Source organism: Oncorhynchus mykiss, chromosome 15 (genome assembly GCF_013265735.2).
Source record: "Oncorhynchus mykiss isolate Arlee chromosome 15, USDA_OmykA_1.1, whole genome shotgun sequence".
Lineage (NCBI taxonomy): Eukaryota > Metazoa > Chordata > Actinopteri > Salmoniformes > Salmonidae > Oncorhynchus > Oncorhynchus mykiss.
Window position 1 is genome coordinate 80,831,826 of NC_048579.1, and position 15,567 is coordinate 80,847,392.

Consider the following 15,567-nt stretch of genomic DNA (forward strand, 5'->3'; position numbering starts at 1 on the left):
TTGTCCTATGTTGCTCTGTCTGTATGCTACGTCTTGCTTGTCCTATGTTGCTCTGTCTGTATGCTACGTCTTGCTTGTTCTATGTTGCTCTGTCTGTATGCTATGTCTTGCTTGTCCTATGTTGCTCTGTCTGTATGCTACGTCTTGCTTGTCCTATGTTGCTCTGTCTGTATGCTACGTCTTGCTTGTCCTATGTTGCTCTGTCTGTATGCTATGTCTTGCTTGTCCTATGTTGCTCTGTCTGTATGCTATATCTTGCTTGTCCTATGTTGCTCTGTCTGTATGCTATGTCTTGTTTGTTCTATGTTGCTCTGTCTGTATGCTATATCTTGCTTGTCCTATGTTGCTCTGTCTGTATGCTATGTCTTGCTTGTCCTATGTTGCTCTGTCTGTATGCTATGTCTTGCTTGTTCTATGTTGCTCTGTCTGTATGCTATATCTTGCTTGTCCTATGTTGCTCTGTCTGTATGCTATGTCTTGCGTGTCCTATGTTGCTATTGTCTATATTGTAATTGTTTTTAATAACCTGCCTAGGGACTGCGGTTGAAAATTAGCCGGCTGGCTAAAACCAGCACTTTTACTGAAACGTTGATTAATGTGCACGGTCCTAGTAAAAAAATAAATAAACTCAAACTCAAACTCGGGCTTTGTTAGGAAACACTGCCATCGTGTGGTGGGTATTGTGAATTACTACATGTATATCAGAGGAGAGGAGCATAGACAGCAGCGGACACTAGTGGTAAAACCAATGGCTGTATGAAGGGACTGGCTGTATGGAGGGACTGGCTGTATGGAGGGACTGGCTGTATGGAGGGACTGGCTGTATGGAGGGACTGGCTGTATGGAGAGACTGGCTGTATGAAGGGACTGGCTGTATGGAGGGACTGGCTGTTGACCGACAAACCCGATGTGGAACACATCCTAGAGGCCAGAAACAGACGGGGTTGGTTAACAAATCAAAGAATTACTGACCACCTGATAGCTATATTTCCTATTCACATGTTTACTGGAAACATCAATACATTTGCACAATAAAGTATTTGCTTGTCTTTCAAATAATTTTACAATGATTGGTTAGCTAGCTATAGATATCAAATCTAATTCAATTGTACTGTCTCATACACATCCTCTACAGGTGTTGTTACAGGTGCAGAGAAATGCTTGTTTCTAGTGTCAACCGTTTCTAGCTCTCGTCTGCCAATCGGTGGCATACCGAGTCATCCCGCTCCCTCGTCTGATTGGTCGTTTCCCACAAACCGTTAATCGGCGTACGCGTCGTCACACTCCCTCATTTGATTGGTCAAGTAGGCGGGTCTTCTGACTTTGTGAATGTGGTAACTAGAGACGACCCTAGTTTAGCCAGGGAATCCGGGATCTCCAGCCTTGTCCTCGTCAACACTCACACCTGTGTTAACGAGAGAATCACTGACATGATGTCAGCTGGTCCTTTTGTGGCAGGGCTGAAATGCAGTGGAAATGTTTTTTGGGGGATTCAGTTCATTTGCATGGCAAAGAGGGATTTGGCAAATAATTGCAATTCATCTGATCACTCTTCATAACATTCTGGAGTATATGCAAATTGCCATCACACAAACTGAGACAGTAGACTGTAAAAATTAATGTTTGTGTCATTCTCAAAACTTTTGGCAATGACTGTAGTGTATAATTATAATACATACATGCAGACACAGAGTCATTCAAAGACTGGAATTTGATACTTCTGGTATTGGAGTGAAAAATGATCTCAAAGACATTCATACCTAAACTGCACCTTTATTTGCCAAGGTAGAGTACATGATCAGTGAATATATTAAATGTACAGGCCACAATGTGGGGATCTCATGCCTGGTAATAACTACATGTATATACGACTTGCATCCTTGGCACAAAGTTATATTATATTCTACTCAATCCATAGGCTTCATTAATGTCATTCAGACTGTTTTGAAGTTGATACAACTGGCTATGACAGCTGAGGTTCATAACTAGGTTCTGAACTGATGAATACCAAACGTTTTAGGGTTTATACACAGATTGGCTACATTTATTTTTTATTTATTTCACCTTTATTCAACCAGGTAGGCCAGTTGAGAACACCTTTATTTAACCAGGTAGGCCAGTTGAGAACACCTTTATTTAACCAGGTAGGCCAGTTGAGAACACCTTTATTTAACCAGGTAGGCCAGTTGAGAACACCTTTATTTAACCAGGTAGGCCAGTTGAGAACACCTTTATTTAACCAGGTAGGCCAGTTGAGAACAAGTTCTCATTTACAACTGCGACCTGGCCAAGATAAAGCAAAGCAGTGCGACACAAACAACAACACAGAGTTACACATGGAATAAACAAGCGTACAGTCAATAACACAATAGAAAAAAAAGAAAGACTATGTACAGTGTGTGCAAATGGCGTGAGGAGGTAAGGCCATAAATAGGCCATAGAAGTAAAGTAATTACAATTTAGCAGATTAACACTGGAGTGATAGAGGAGCAGATGATGATGTGGAAGTAGAAATACTGGTGTACATAAGAGCAGAAAAACAAAAACAGATATGGGGATGAGGTAGTTAGTTGGTTGGATGGGATATTTACAGATGGGCTGTGTACAGCTGCAGCAATCGGTTAGCTGCTCTGACAGCTGGTGCTTAAAGTTAGTGAGGGTGATATTAGTCTCCAGTTTCAGTGATTTTTGCAATTCGTCCAGTCATTGGAGCAGAGAACTGGAAGGAAAGGCGGCCAAAGGAGGTGTTGGCTTTGGGGGTGGCCAGTGAAATATACCTGCTGGAGCGCGTGCTACTGGTAGGTATTGCTATGGTGACCAGTGAGCTGAGATAACGCGGTGCTATACCTAGCAAAGACTTATAGATCGCGATTTTCGTAAATTAACTTTATGACAAAGAAATATGCATAATCGTCTGTCTCTAACTAACATATTCCTCTCAACAGTATTTCTTTTTTGTATGATTAGTTATGACGTTATAATCACTTACGTCTGCTTACATCCTAGTATTTTTGTCAGCCTTGGGTCTCATAGCGTCAAATTCGTCATGGCAACCACTCGATGTGATTGGTCATCGCCCAGCTGGTGATTTGCATACAGTTGGGAATCTTTTTCACCGCCTCCGGAAGTGAGGTGGGCGGAGAGGCGATTTGCAGTTGGAGTTTGGCAATAGGGGGCATGATTTGTTGACTTAATTGTAAACCAACTCAACCTTAATTTACCCGTTGTGACTCACTGAGGTTCCTGTTTCATCCCCGGTTAAAGGAAGTGAGTTCTCTTCCGTTCTTACAGACAAACTCCACAGTATAAAGCATTAACATCACTAAGGCGGTTTATTTCCAACACGACAGCGGATACAACACAGCCGAAGTGTGTAGAAGGGAGGTTCCTAGATGTGAGAAGTGTTTAGAAGGGAGGTTCCTATGTGGCAGCAGTGTGTAGAAGGGAGGTTCCTAGATGTGAGAAGTGTGTAGAAGGGAGGTTCTAGATGTGAGAAGTGTGTAGAAGGGAGGTTCCTAGATGTGAGAAGTGTGCAGAAGGGAGGTTCCTAGATGTGAGAAGTGTGTAGAAGGGAGGTTCCTAGATGTGAGAAGTGTGTAGAAGGGAGGTTCCTAGATGTGAGAAGTGTGTAGAAGGGAGGTTCCTAGATGTGAGAAGTGTGTAGAAGGGAGGTTCTAGATGTGAGAAGTGTGTAGAAGGGAGGTTCCTAGATGTGAGAAGTGTGTAGAAGGGAGGTTCCTAGATGTGAGAAGTGTGTAGAAGGGAGGTTCCTAGATGTGAGAAGTGTGTAGAAGGGAGATTCCTAGATATGAGAAGTGTGTAGAAGGGAGGTTCCTAGATGTGAGAAGTGTGTAGAAGGGAGGTTCCTAGATGTGAGAAGTGTGTAGAAGGGAGATTCCTAGATATGAGAAGTGTGTAGAAGGGAGGTTCCTAGATGTGAGAAGTGTGCAGAAGGGAGATTCCTAGATGTGAGAAGTGTGCAGAAGGGAGATAGATTCCTAGATGTGAGAAGTGTGTAGAAGGGAGATTCCTAGATGTGAGAAGTGTGTAGAAGGGCATGAGATAAAGAAAAGGTATGTGTTAATTGTAGGGGTGCTCATGGGGCTGGGGATCGGAAATGTGCCGTGCGAAAGAGGCAGGATGATGTTTCCAGGGTTAGAGTAGTGCAGAAGTTGACCTATGCTGAGGCAGTGAAGAAAGTAGAGGAAGATGGTTCAAAGTGGAGGGATCCTGAGAGGAGTGGTGTGACTAGTAGATCTGTACCAGAACAGAGGGATAAACCAACAAATCTACTAGTCACACCACAGCTCTCAGGATCCCTCCACCTTGAACCATCTTCCTCTACTGGGGTGGCAGGGTAGCCTAGTGGTTAGTGCGTTGGACTAGTAACTAGAAAGGTTGCAAGTTCATATCCCCGAGCTGACAAGGTACAAATCTGTCGTTCTACCCCCAGTTAACCCACTGTTCCTAGGCCGTCATTGAAAATAAGAATTTGTTCTTAACTGACTTGCCTAGTTAAATAAAGATAAAATAAATTTTCTTTCCCCAATGCTACACATTAAGATTGGATTTATAGCATTTATAGTAATGGTTATCAACTGTACTGCAGGGATAAAACGTAAGTATCAGACAATAGAGGAGAGTTACAGGGTGGGTTCAATGTTGGTGGCCCATTCTTTCAGGTTGGCCTGAAGTAGGACTAAATAGGTTTAAATAGTATGGTATTTATTAATACTTGTTGTGAGTGTAGTGTTAGATGGTAGGGTGTTTGCTGTATTCTTTGTTGTTGTTGTTGTTGATTTACTCCAGCCTAGTAGGTGGCAGTAATGCAACATTTATTGGATGCCATCCCGCCCGTTAAACCTCAGCATTGTTTTGGAAGAAGAAGAAGAGGAAGAAACGTTCCAGCCAATGAAAATGGGAGAAAGTGGTCTCTTCCAGCCAATGAGAAGTTAGCCCGGAACTCTCCTAACGCCTCTCATATTACAGCAGCAAGCATGGGGAAGACTGGAACACCGGGTGGAAAGATCAACAGACCCAAAACAGTAAGTTACACGTATAACAACTAACTTTATTTTGATATTTACACCAGTACGAGATGTAGAAAGGTTACTTCATCATAACCTAGAACCAGAAAGACAGCTCGTTTAATGTTGCTGATGGTAAAATGACATCAAGAAGTTCGTGTTAGCAAAACGGCTAACTAGCTAAGCTGCAGTTAGATCACATGGCATTATTTCGTTATGACACATTTCAATGTAAGCTAGCTACAACGTTGTTATTTCTAGTAACACTGCACCAAAAATGTAACATTTAATTAAGATGTGCATCAATAATGTCTACGTTATGTGTTACCAGCTAGCTAAACCCCCAGAAAGCTTTGCTGCCTCATGTTGTGATGTATGTTCGTCAGGAGCTGGGCAAGAAGCTCTATAAGCGGCGGAGGAATCTGACTCGTGAGAAGAGGAGGAGACACATCAAGGTGGGAGCTGTGGTGGACGAAGGACTCACCACCATCCACCATCTCAGGAAGAGAAAGTAGGTCCTGTTTCCATACTGTTTGTACTTCATACTGTAAGCCAGTGGTTGTTAACCAGGGGTACCCCTAGGGGATGCTTGAAGACTCATGAGACCGGGCAGAGACAAATGTACTTGGTGGTTCGGTCATAGATATAATAAAACAGGGGTATATTTATGGGTAGATTAACCAACAAAGATGGAGAACAACAAGCATGAGCAAACTGCCTGACCAATGGGCCTGTATTCTGAATGTGGTTGTCCAGGATCCTGACCAGGTGTTGTTGTTGTCCAGGATCCTGGTGTTGTTGTTGTCCAGGATCCTGACCAGGTGTAGTGTTGTTGTTGTTGTCCAGGATCCTGACCAGGTGTAGTGTTGTTGTTGTTGTCCAGGATCCTGACCAGGTGTAGTGTTGTTGTTGTCCAGGATCCTGACCAGGTGTAGTGTTGTTGTTGTTGTCCAGGATCCTGACCAGGTGTAGTGTTGTTGTTGTTGTCCAGGATCCTGACCAGGTGTAGTGTTGTTGTTGTTTGTCGTCCCTGCTCAGCTCCAGCCCCAGAGCCAACATCACTCTGTAGTCTGAAGGTGATGTTGTTGATGATTGTCGTCTCTGCTCAGCCCCAGAGCCAACATCACTCTGTAGTCTGAAAGTGATGTTGTTGTTGTTTGTCGTCCCTGCTCAGCTCCAGCCCCAGAGCCAACATCACTCTGTAGTCTGAAAGTGATGTTGTTGTTGTTTGTCGTCCCTGCTCAGCTCCAGCCCCAGAGCCAACATCACTCTGTAGTCTGAAAGTGATGTTGTTGTTGTTTGTCGTCTCTGATCAGCTCCAGCCCCAGAGCCAACATCACTCTGTAGTCTGAAAGTGATGTTGTTGTTTGTCGTCTCTGCTCAGCTCCAGCCCCAGAGCCAACATCACTCTGTAGTCTGAAAGTGATGTTGTTGTTGTTTGTCGTCCCTGCTCAGCTCCAGCCCCAGAGCCAACATCACTCTGTCTGGGAAGAAGAAACGCAAGCTGCTCAAACAGCTGCAACACATGAAAGCAGAGAAGGCCGCTATGGAAGGTAAGAAGTGAATAACTATACAGTTTTAAACTGGGTTGTTGAGTCACATTTCCTCTGAGTTGTCATGTGCTCTCGTATCCACTTCAGAAAGGATCAACTCTCCACCTGTCAATCATAATGTAGAGTAGCTGACTTTAGTCACCCCTCATAATGTAGAGTAGCTGACTTTAGTCACCCCTCATAATGTAGAGTAGCTGACTAGTGACCCCTCACAATGTAGAGTAGCTGACTTTAGTCACCCCTCACAATGTAGAGTAGCTGAGTTTAGTCACCCCTCATAATGTAGAGCAGCTGACTTTAGTCACCCCTCATAATGTAGAGTAGCTGACTTTAGTCACCCCTCATAATGTAGAGTAGCTGACTAGTGACCCCTCACAATGTAGAGTAGCTGACTTTAGTCACCCCTCACAATGTAGAGTAGCTGAGTTTAGTCACCCCTCATAATGTAGAGCAGCTGACTTTAGTCACCCCTCATAATGTAGAGTAGTTGAGTTTAGTCACCCCTCATAATGTAGAGTAGCTGAGTTTAGTCACCCCTCACAATGTAGAGCAGCTGAGTTTAGTCACCCCTCATAATGTAGAGTAGTTGAGTTTAGTCACCCCTCATAATGTAGAGTAGCTGAGTTTAGTCACCCCTCACAATGTAGAGTAGCTGACTTTAGTCACCTCATCTGAACCATCTCGTTGTTCTGGCCGTTCAGTCCAGTCCATGTAGACGGCCATGCACGCATTAATCAGCATATGAAGAGACCATGCCCGACGTATTGAGGCTGTTCTGAGGGCAAAGGGAGGTGTTCCTAATGTTTGGTAACATTTTATGGCCATTTTATTAGGTACACCCATCTAATACCTGGTCAGACCCCCCTTTGCCTCCAAGGTCAGGCTGTTCGCCTGACTTCTTCGGGCATGGATTCTACAAGTCGGAAACTTTCCCCAGGGATGTTGGTCCATGCTGACGTGATGTCATCGCGCTGTTGCTGCTGATTGGCCGGCGGTACAGTCATGCTGCCAACAGCCCCGTTCCATCTCAACCCAGAGATTATCTATTGGGGTTTGGACGGCAACGATGTTCACAGATGGCGTTCAAACGTTTCTCAATCGGTATCAAGGGGACCTAACGTGTTGCCAGGGAAACATTCCCCGCAGCATTACACCACAGCTACTGTTGAAACCAGACGGAGACACGGACTCCTGACTCTGCCATCAGCATGACTCAACAGGAAGTGGGATTCGTGCGGAACCAGACAAGACGGAGACATGGACTCCTGACTCTGCCATCAGCATGACTCAACAGGAAGTGGGATTCGTGCGGAACCAGACAAGACGGAGACATGGACTCCTGACTCTGCCATCAGCATGACTCAACAGGAAGTGGGATTCGTGCTGGACAAGACGGAGACATGGACTCCTGACTCTGCCATCAGCATGACTCAACAGGAAGTGGGATTCGTGCTGGACAAGACGGAGACATGGACTCCTGACTCTGCCATCAGCATGACTCAACAGGAAGTGGGATTCGTGCTGGACAAGACGGAGACATGGACTCCTGACTCTGCCATCAGCATGACTCAACAGGAAGTGGGATTCGTGCTGGACAAGACGGAGACATGGACTCCTGACTCTGCCATCAGCATGACTCAACAGGAAGTGGGATTCGTGCGGAACCAGACAGTGTTTCCACCCCCCAGTTGTCCAGTGTCGGTGATGGCGTGTCCCACTGGGGCTGTTTCTTCTTGTCTTTAGCTGATAGGAACCAGACGGTGTTTCCACCCCCCAGTTGTCCAGTGTCGGTGATGGCGTGTCCCACTGGGGCCCGTTTCTTCTTGTCTTTAGCTGATAGGAACCAGACGGTGTTTCCACCCCCCAGTTGTCCAGTGTCGGTGATGGCGTGTCCCACTGGGGCCGTTTCTTCTTGTTTTCAGCTGATAGGAACCCCGGTCGTCTGATGATGTCGCCCGTCCGCCACGAGGACTGACGAGTTGTGTGTTCTGGGAGGCTGTTCTGCACAGCGCTGTTGTACTGCGCCTGTATTTGTCTGTTTGTGGCCTGGCCTGTTAGCTGGCACCATTATTATCCTTTAGGGGAACGGGGTAGTGTACCTAATAAACTGGCCTGTTAGCTGGCACCATTCTTCTCCTTTAGGTGAACGGGGTAGTGTACCTAATAAACTGGCCTGTGTGTATAGCCTATATATATATCTCTCTCTCTCTCCCTCCTTAGTTGAGGCAGCAACAAACAAGACGAAGGTGGCAGCAGCACCAAAGAAGGCAGCACCAAAGGCAGCGGCAGCCAGACGGCAGAAAGGGGGTGTGTCCCAGGGGGATGTGGACATGGCAGATATGGAATGAGAAGAGGATGTTCTGTTGGCCCCATGCCAAGGCCAGACGGGGCCCACATTCAGACCGGGCCCCATATTCAGACCGGGCTCCATATTCAGACCGGGCCCCACATTCAGACCGGGCTCCATATTCAGACCGGGCTCCATATTCAGACCGGGCCCCACATTCAGACCGGGCTCCATATTCAGACCGGGCCCCACATTCAGACCGGGCCCCACATTCAGACCGGGCCCCACATTCAGACCGGGCCCCACATTCAGACCGGGCTCCACATTCAGACCGGGCCCCACATTCAGACCGGGCCCCATATTCAGACCAGGCTCCATATATATGAATATGATTACATGGACAGGGGAGGCCTGATCCTGGATCAGTTTTAGCCTTTGAGACCTAATGAATATGATTACATGGACGGGGGAGCTGATCCTGAGCCAGAGAGCCTTGTGTTTGTGTATCTGAATGCCGTCATTGTAAATAAGAATTTGTTCTTAACTGACTTGCCTAGTTTAAATAAAATAAAAAACAGACAGAATGGGTGAATTGTTTTTTTTCCTCCCAACTACAAAGTTGGCCTGTTCATACCTGTAGATAAACCAAGGTGACCTGTTAACATGCAGTCTCCCTTCATACCTGTAGGTAAACCAGGGTGACCTGTTAACATGCAGTCTCCCTTCATACCTGTAGGTAAACCAAGGTGACCTGTTCATACCTGTAGATAAACCAAGGTGACCTGTTCATACCTGTAGGTAAACCAAGGTGACCTGTTCATACCTGTAGATAAACCAAGGTGACCTGTTAACATGCAGTCTCCCTTCATACCTGTAGATAAACCAAGGTGACCTGTTAACATGCAGTCTCCCTTCATACCTGTAGATAAACCAAGGTGACCTGTTCATACCTGTAGGTAAACCAAGGTGACCTGTTCATACCTGTAGGTAAACCAAGGTGACCTGTTCATACCTGTAGATAAACCAAGGTGACCTGTTCATACCTGTAGGTAAACCAAGGTGACCTGTTCATACCTGTAGATAAACCAAGGTGACCTGTTAACATGCAGTCTCCCTTCATACCTGTAGATAAACCAAGGTGACCTGTTAACATGCAGTCTCCCTTCATACCTGTAGATAAACCAAGGTGACCTGTTCATACCTGTAGGTAAACCAAGGTGACCTGTTCATACCTGTAGATAAACCAAGGTGACCTGTTCATACCTGTAGGTAAACCAAGGTGACCTGTTCATACCTGTAGATAAACCAAGGTGACCTGTTCATACCTGTAGATAAACCAAGGTGACCTGTTCATACCTGTAGGTAAACCAAGGTGACCTGTTCATACCTGTAGGTAAACCAAGGTGACCTGTTCATACCTGTAGATAAGCCAAGGTGACCTGTTCATACCTGTAGATAAGCCAAGGTGACCTGTTCATACCTGTAGATAAACCAAGGTGACCTGTTCATACCTGTAGATAAACCAAGGTGACCTGTTCATACCTGTAGGTAAACCAAGGTGACCTGTTAACATGCAGTCTCCCTTCATACCTGTAGGTAAACCAAGGTGACCTGTTCATACCTGTAGGTAAACCAAGGTGACCTGTTCATACCTGTAGGTAAACCAAGGTGACCTGTTCATACCTGTAGGTAAACCAAGGTGACCTGTTCATACCTGTAGATAAACCAAGGTGACCTGTTCATACCTGTAGATAAACCAAGGTGACCTGTTCATACCTGTAGGTAAACCAAGGTGACCTGTTCATACCTGTAGGTAAACCAAGGTGACCTGTTCATACCTGTAGGTAAACCAAGGTGACCTGTTCATACCTGTAGATAAACCGTGACCTGTTAACATGCAGTCTCCCTTCATACCTTTAGATAAACCAAGGTGACCTGTTCATGCCTGTAGGTAAACCAAGGTGACCTGTTCATACCTGTAGATAAACCAAGGTGACCTGTTCATACCTGTAGGTAAACCAAGGTGACCTGTTCATACCTGTAGATAAACCAAGGTGACCTGTTCATACCTGTAAGTAAACCAAGGTGACCTGTTCATACCTGTAGATAAACCAAGGTGACCTGTTCATACCTGTAGATATACCAAGGTGACCTGTTCATACCTGTAGATAATCCAAGGTGACCTGTTCATACCTGTAGGTAAACCAAGGTGACCTGTTCATACCTATAGATAAACCAAGGTGACCTGTTCATACCTGTAGATAAACCAAGGTGACCTGTTCATACCTGTAGGTAAACCAAGGTGACCTGTTAACATGCAATCTCCCTTCATACCTGTAGATAAACCAAGGTGACCTGTTCATACCTGTAGATAAACCAAGGTGACCTGTTCATACCTGTAGGTAAACCAAGGTGACCTGTTCATACCTGTAGGTAAACCAAGGTGACCTGTTCATACCTGTAGATAAACCAAGGTGACCTGTTCATACCTGTAGGTAAACCAAGGTGACCTGTTCATACCTGTAGGTAAACCAATGTGACCTGTTCATACCTGTAGGTAAACCAAGGTGACCTGTTCATACCTGTAGATAAACCAAGGTGACCTGTTCATACCTGTAGGTAAACCAAGGTGACCTGTTCATACCTGTAGGTAAACCAAGGTGACCTGTTAACATGCAGTCTCCCTTCATACCTGTAGATAAACCAAGGTGACCTGTTCATACCTGTAGGTAAACCAAGGTGACCTGTTCATACCTGTAGGTAAACCAAGGTGACCTGTTCATACCTGTAGGTAAACCAAGGTGACCTGTTAACATGCAGTCTCCCTTCATACCTGTAGGTAAACCAGGGTGACCTATTCATACCTGTAGGTAAACCAGGGTGACCTATTCATACCTGTAGGTAAACCAAGTTGACCTGTTAACATGTAGTCTCCCTTCATACCTGTAGGTAAACCAAGGTGACCTGTTCATACCTGTAGGTAAACCAAGGTGACCTGTTCATACCTGTAGGTAAACCAGGGTGACCTATTCATACCTGTAGGTAAACCGTAACAGGAAAGGGTTGGCCTAGCAACACACAGACAGGATATGTAACAGGAAAGGGTTGGCCCACACACAGACAGGATATGTAACAGGAAAGGGTTGGCCCACACACAGACAGGATATGTAACAGGAAAGGGTTGGCCTAGCAACACAGACAGGATATGTAACAGGAAAGGGTTGGCCTAGCAACACACAGACAGGATATGTAACAGGAAAGGGTTGGCCTACATACAGACAGGATATGTAACAGGAAAGGGTTGGCCTAGCTACACACAGACAGGATATGTAACAGGAAAGGGTTGGCCTAGCAACACAGACAGGATATGTAACAGGAAAGGGTTGGCCTAGCTACACACAGACAGGATATGTAACAGGAAAGGGTTGGCCTAGCAACACACAGGAGAATCTAGTTGTAGAAACATTGCTCCTGTATCTTCAGTGGTTAATTTGAGTGGTGTTATGACAGATTGTTCATCACTGCCCAGTCTGAACCGCTCTGTCTTTTTACATCCCAAATGGTACCCTATTACCTGCATAGAGCACTAAGTAGTGCACTATATAGTAGTAGTAGTGCACTATGTAGGGAATAGGGTGCCATTTAGGACTCTCACTTAGTCTCTGTCTGGCTCAGTGCTACAGCCCCACAGGCTGGTTTATAGGACTCTACCTTAGTCTCTGTCTGTCTCAGTGCTACAGCCCCACAGGCTGGTTTATAGGACTCTCACTTAGTCTCTGTCTGGCTCAGTGCTACAGCCCCACAGGCTGGTTTATAGGACTCTACCTTAGTCTCTGTCTGGCTCAGTGCTACAGCCCCACAGGCTGGTTTATAGGACTCTACCTTAGTCTCTGTCTGTCTCAGTGCTACAGCCCCACAGGCTGGTTTATAGGACTCTACCTTAGTCTCTGTCTGGCTCAGTGCTTCAGCCCCACAGGCTGGTTTATAGGACTCTACCTTAGTCTCTGTCTGGCTCGGTGCTTCAGCCCCACAGGCTGGTTTATAGGACTCTACCTTAGTCTCTGTCTGTCTCAGTGCTACAGCCCCACAGGCTGGTTTATAGGACTCTACCTTAGTCTCTGTCTGGCTCGGTGCTTCAGCCCCACAGGCTGGTTTATAGGACTCTACCTTAGTCTCTGTCTGTCTCAGTGCTTCAGCCCCACAGGCTGGTTTATGGGACTCTACTGGAATGGTAGATTTGCAGTATAACTGAAACGTACGAGGAGACATGCAGATAGATATATTGTGTATTCTAGGAATTTCAGAGTTTGGAGTTGGGCTGGTTCATCGACTGTTTTGTTTACCCAATTATTAATAAACCCGTTCCTTATGAATTGTGAAATTAAAATGTTTGATTTACTATGTAACTACGAGGTACTGAATCGAGATTTGAGATATTTGAGGTGTGCAGCGAATAGGCTATTTTACTTCTGTGATTTTGATATTTTGGGTGAAACCCAAGGTAATGTGTGATAAAGATAGTGCTGCTGGCTGGTATGGGGGCAGAGCAGGGAACATTCCTCCCACTTACTGCCGCTAGTCGCTCTGAGGACAAAGAATCAAATGGGTCAGGCTGGAGAAACCAGGATCTGTCGCTGCCGGAAACGTTATAGCTCCCGCTACAAACGTTACTGTAGGCCACAGACATATCCAGAGCTCATCCGAAGTCCCGTTTTATTGTTGACCTTTGTTGTGGATACAATTTTTAGTTTTTCCTCTTCTGAGAATGAAGATGGTTATTTCACATTGTCGAAGGTTTGCGCCGCAGTTTTAAAGGGACGGAGGCAAGGCGCTCTCTTCCTCCTCCTCGGACAGACGAGGAAGAGCCTGGAAACCGCTTGGGAATGTGAAACACACTCCGCGTCAGTGTTCTCAACGTGGCTCTCTGGATGATGTGCCCTCTGGGACCTCGTTTCAATGGTACACTTGTCTGGTGTGGATGTTAATGTTTCCTAAACCACCGAACTATAGCCGATAAGAGCATCGGTTACCGACAGTGTGCCAGTTATCATCCGTCTATTCTCATCTAGAGACAACTACTACTTGGTTGAAATGAATGGGCCACAATACAAACTGCGTATGTGTCTAATCAACAGAAAACGCTTGTAGGAATCTTAGCCTACTTCCCGACCACCAGTTATTAGGTTACTTTGACCAGCACACAGACAAGGTAGGTGGATAACCTCACAGCTGATGTCCTGTATATTACAACACGGATGGGATGTTTTCAGGTATTACGTGTTGTATCTGGGATGGGGATGATATCTCAACAGATAATAAGCTTATGTTTTTTTTTAATCAAATGAAAAAGACGTATTTCATAAAGATTGCATCACGAGGTGGTCGTACTTCGGATACAGTTGATGATGGGTAGCGTGATGCTGATCTTACCGTGGACCGTTATTTATGTATGTCCGGGAGGAGGAAGGGACAGGTACGGCGACTTTCAACTGCAACAAATAGATTTGACACAAGTCAACCCGGTCTCAGTGCATTTCGTATTATTCTTTACAAAAATAATCCGATAAACTCCATATGTTACGTTTCGTATGGTAAACTGTATTCATTTGTGGATTGTCATCAATTTCGTTTAATATATTATGCATTACAATTGATATGATTTTTATGTCCAGTATGAAGGAAGTTAGAGGTAGTTTCGCTAGCCAATGCTAACTAGTGTTAGCGCAATGACTGTAAGTCTATGGGTATCTGTGCGTTGCCCCCATCCTGACCTCAGTGTGTGCGTAGTATATCGACCAGAGCAGAATATGATACATCTTTATTGTCCCTGAAGGGAAGTTTCAATACAAACTGGCCACATGAAAACTAAGGTATGGAAACCCAGTCCTGCGAAGGAGATTGTTATGCATACAGCTGGATTTTATCCCCACCATCTCTGACGACCGTACAGAACGTGAATAAGACGGTCCCAAATGGAGCCCTATTCCCTTTATAGTACACAGCCTTGACCAGCCTTTGGTCAGAAGCAGGGCACTATAAAGGGTCAAGGGTATCATTTGGGATACAGTGTCATTACAGATCTCCTAGCTCTAACCAGGACCCAGCTCTAGCTGTACGGTGTCTCCTGGCTCTAACCAGGACCCAGCTCTAGCTGTACGGTGTCTCCTGGCTCTAACCAGGACCCAGCTCTAGCTGTACGGTGTCTCCTGGCTCTAACCAGGACCCAGCTCTAGCTGTACGGTGTCTCCTGGCTCTAACCAGGACCCAGCTCTAGCTGTACGGTGTCTCCTGGCTCTAACCAGGACCCAGCTCTAGCTGTACGGTGTCTCCTGGCTCTAACCAGGACCCAGCTCTAGCTGTACGGTGTCTCCTGGCTCTAACCAGGACCCAGCTCTAGATGTACGGTGTCTCCTGGCTCTAACCAGGACCCAGCTCTAGCTGTACGGTGTCTCCTGGCTCTAACCAGGACCCAGCTCTAGCTGTACGGTGTCTCCTGGTTCTAACCAGGTCCCAGCTCTAGCTGTACGGTGTCTCCTGGCTCTAACCAGGACCCAGCTCTAGCTGTACGGTGTCTCCTGGCTCTAACAAGGACCCAGCTCTAGCTGTACGGTGTCTCCTGGCTCTAACCAGGACCCAGCTCTAGCTGTACGGTGTCTCCTGGCTCTAACCAGGACCCAGCTCTAGCTGTACGGTGTCTCCT

At 45.8% G+C, this 15,567-nt stretch overlaps 1 protein-coding gene across 3 annotated transcripts; it reads left to right on the forward strand.

Moving 5' to 3' along the window:
* Positions 1-4,903: 4,903 nt before the first annotated feature.
* Positions 4,904-9,451, forward strand: LOC118938882 (uncharacterized protein C11orf98 homolog). 3 transcript variants are annotated; one of them, XM_036945512.1, is made up of 5 exons: positions 4,904-5,045; positions 5,414-5,538; positions 6,483-6,580; positions 8,801-8,975; positions 9,030-9,451. In XM_036945512.1, exons 1-4 carry the CDS (start codon positions 4,998-5,000, stop codon positions 8,926-8,928), a joined length of 399 nt encoding a protein of 132 aa, XP_036801407.1. In that variant the 5' UTR covers positions 4,904-4,997; the 3' UTR covers positions 8,929-8,975; positions 9,030-9,451. The 3 variants fall into 3 exon arrangements, with proteins under 3 accessions (XP_036801407.1, XP_036801408.1, XP_036801406.1); XM_036945513.1 differs by having other exon boundaries at positions 9,084-9,451; XM_036945511.1 differs by having other exon boundaries at positions 8,801-9,451.
* The last annotated feature ends 6,116 nt before the right edge of the window (positions 9,452-15,567 follow it).

Bases quoted from the DNA above. Each gene is read 5' to 3' on its own strand.
- LOC118938882 (XM_036945511.1), top strand. From the start codon at position 4,998: ATGGGGAAGACTGGAACACCGGGTGGAAAGATCAACAGACCCAAAACA. The intron at 5,046-5,413 runs GTAAGTTACACG...TATGTTCGTCAG, and splicing joins AGATCAACAGACCCAAAACA to GAGCTGGGCAAGAAGCTCTA. The intron at 6,581-8,800 runs GTAAGAAGTGAA...CTCCCTCCTTAG, and splicing joins AGAGAAGGCCGCTATGGAAG to TTGAGGCAGCAACAAACAAG.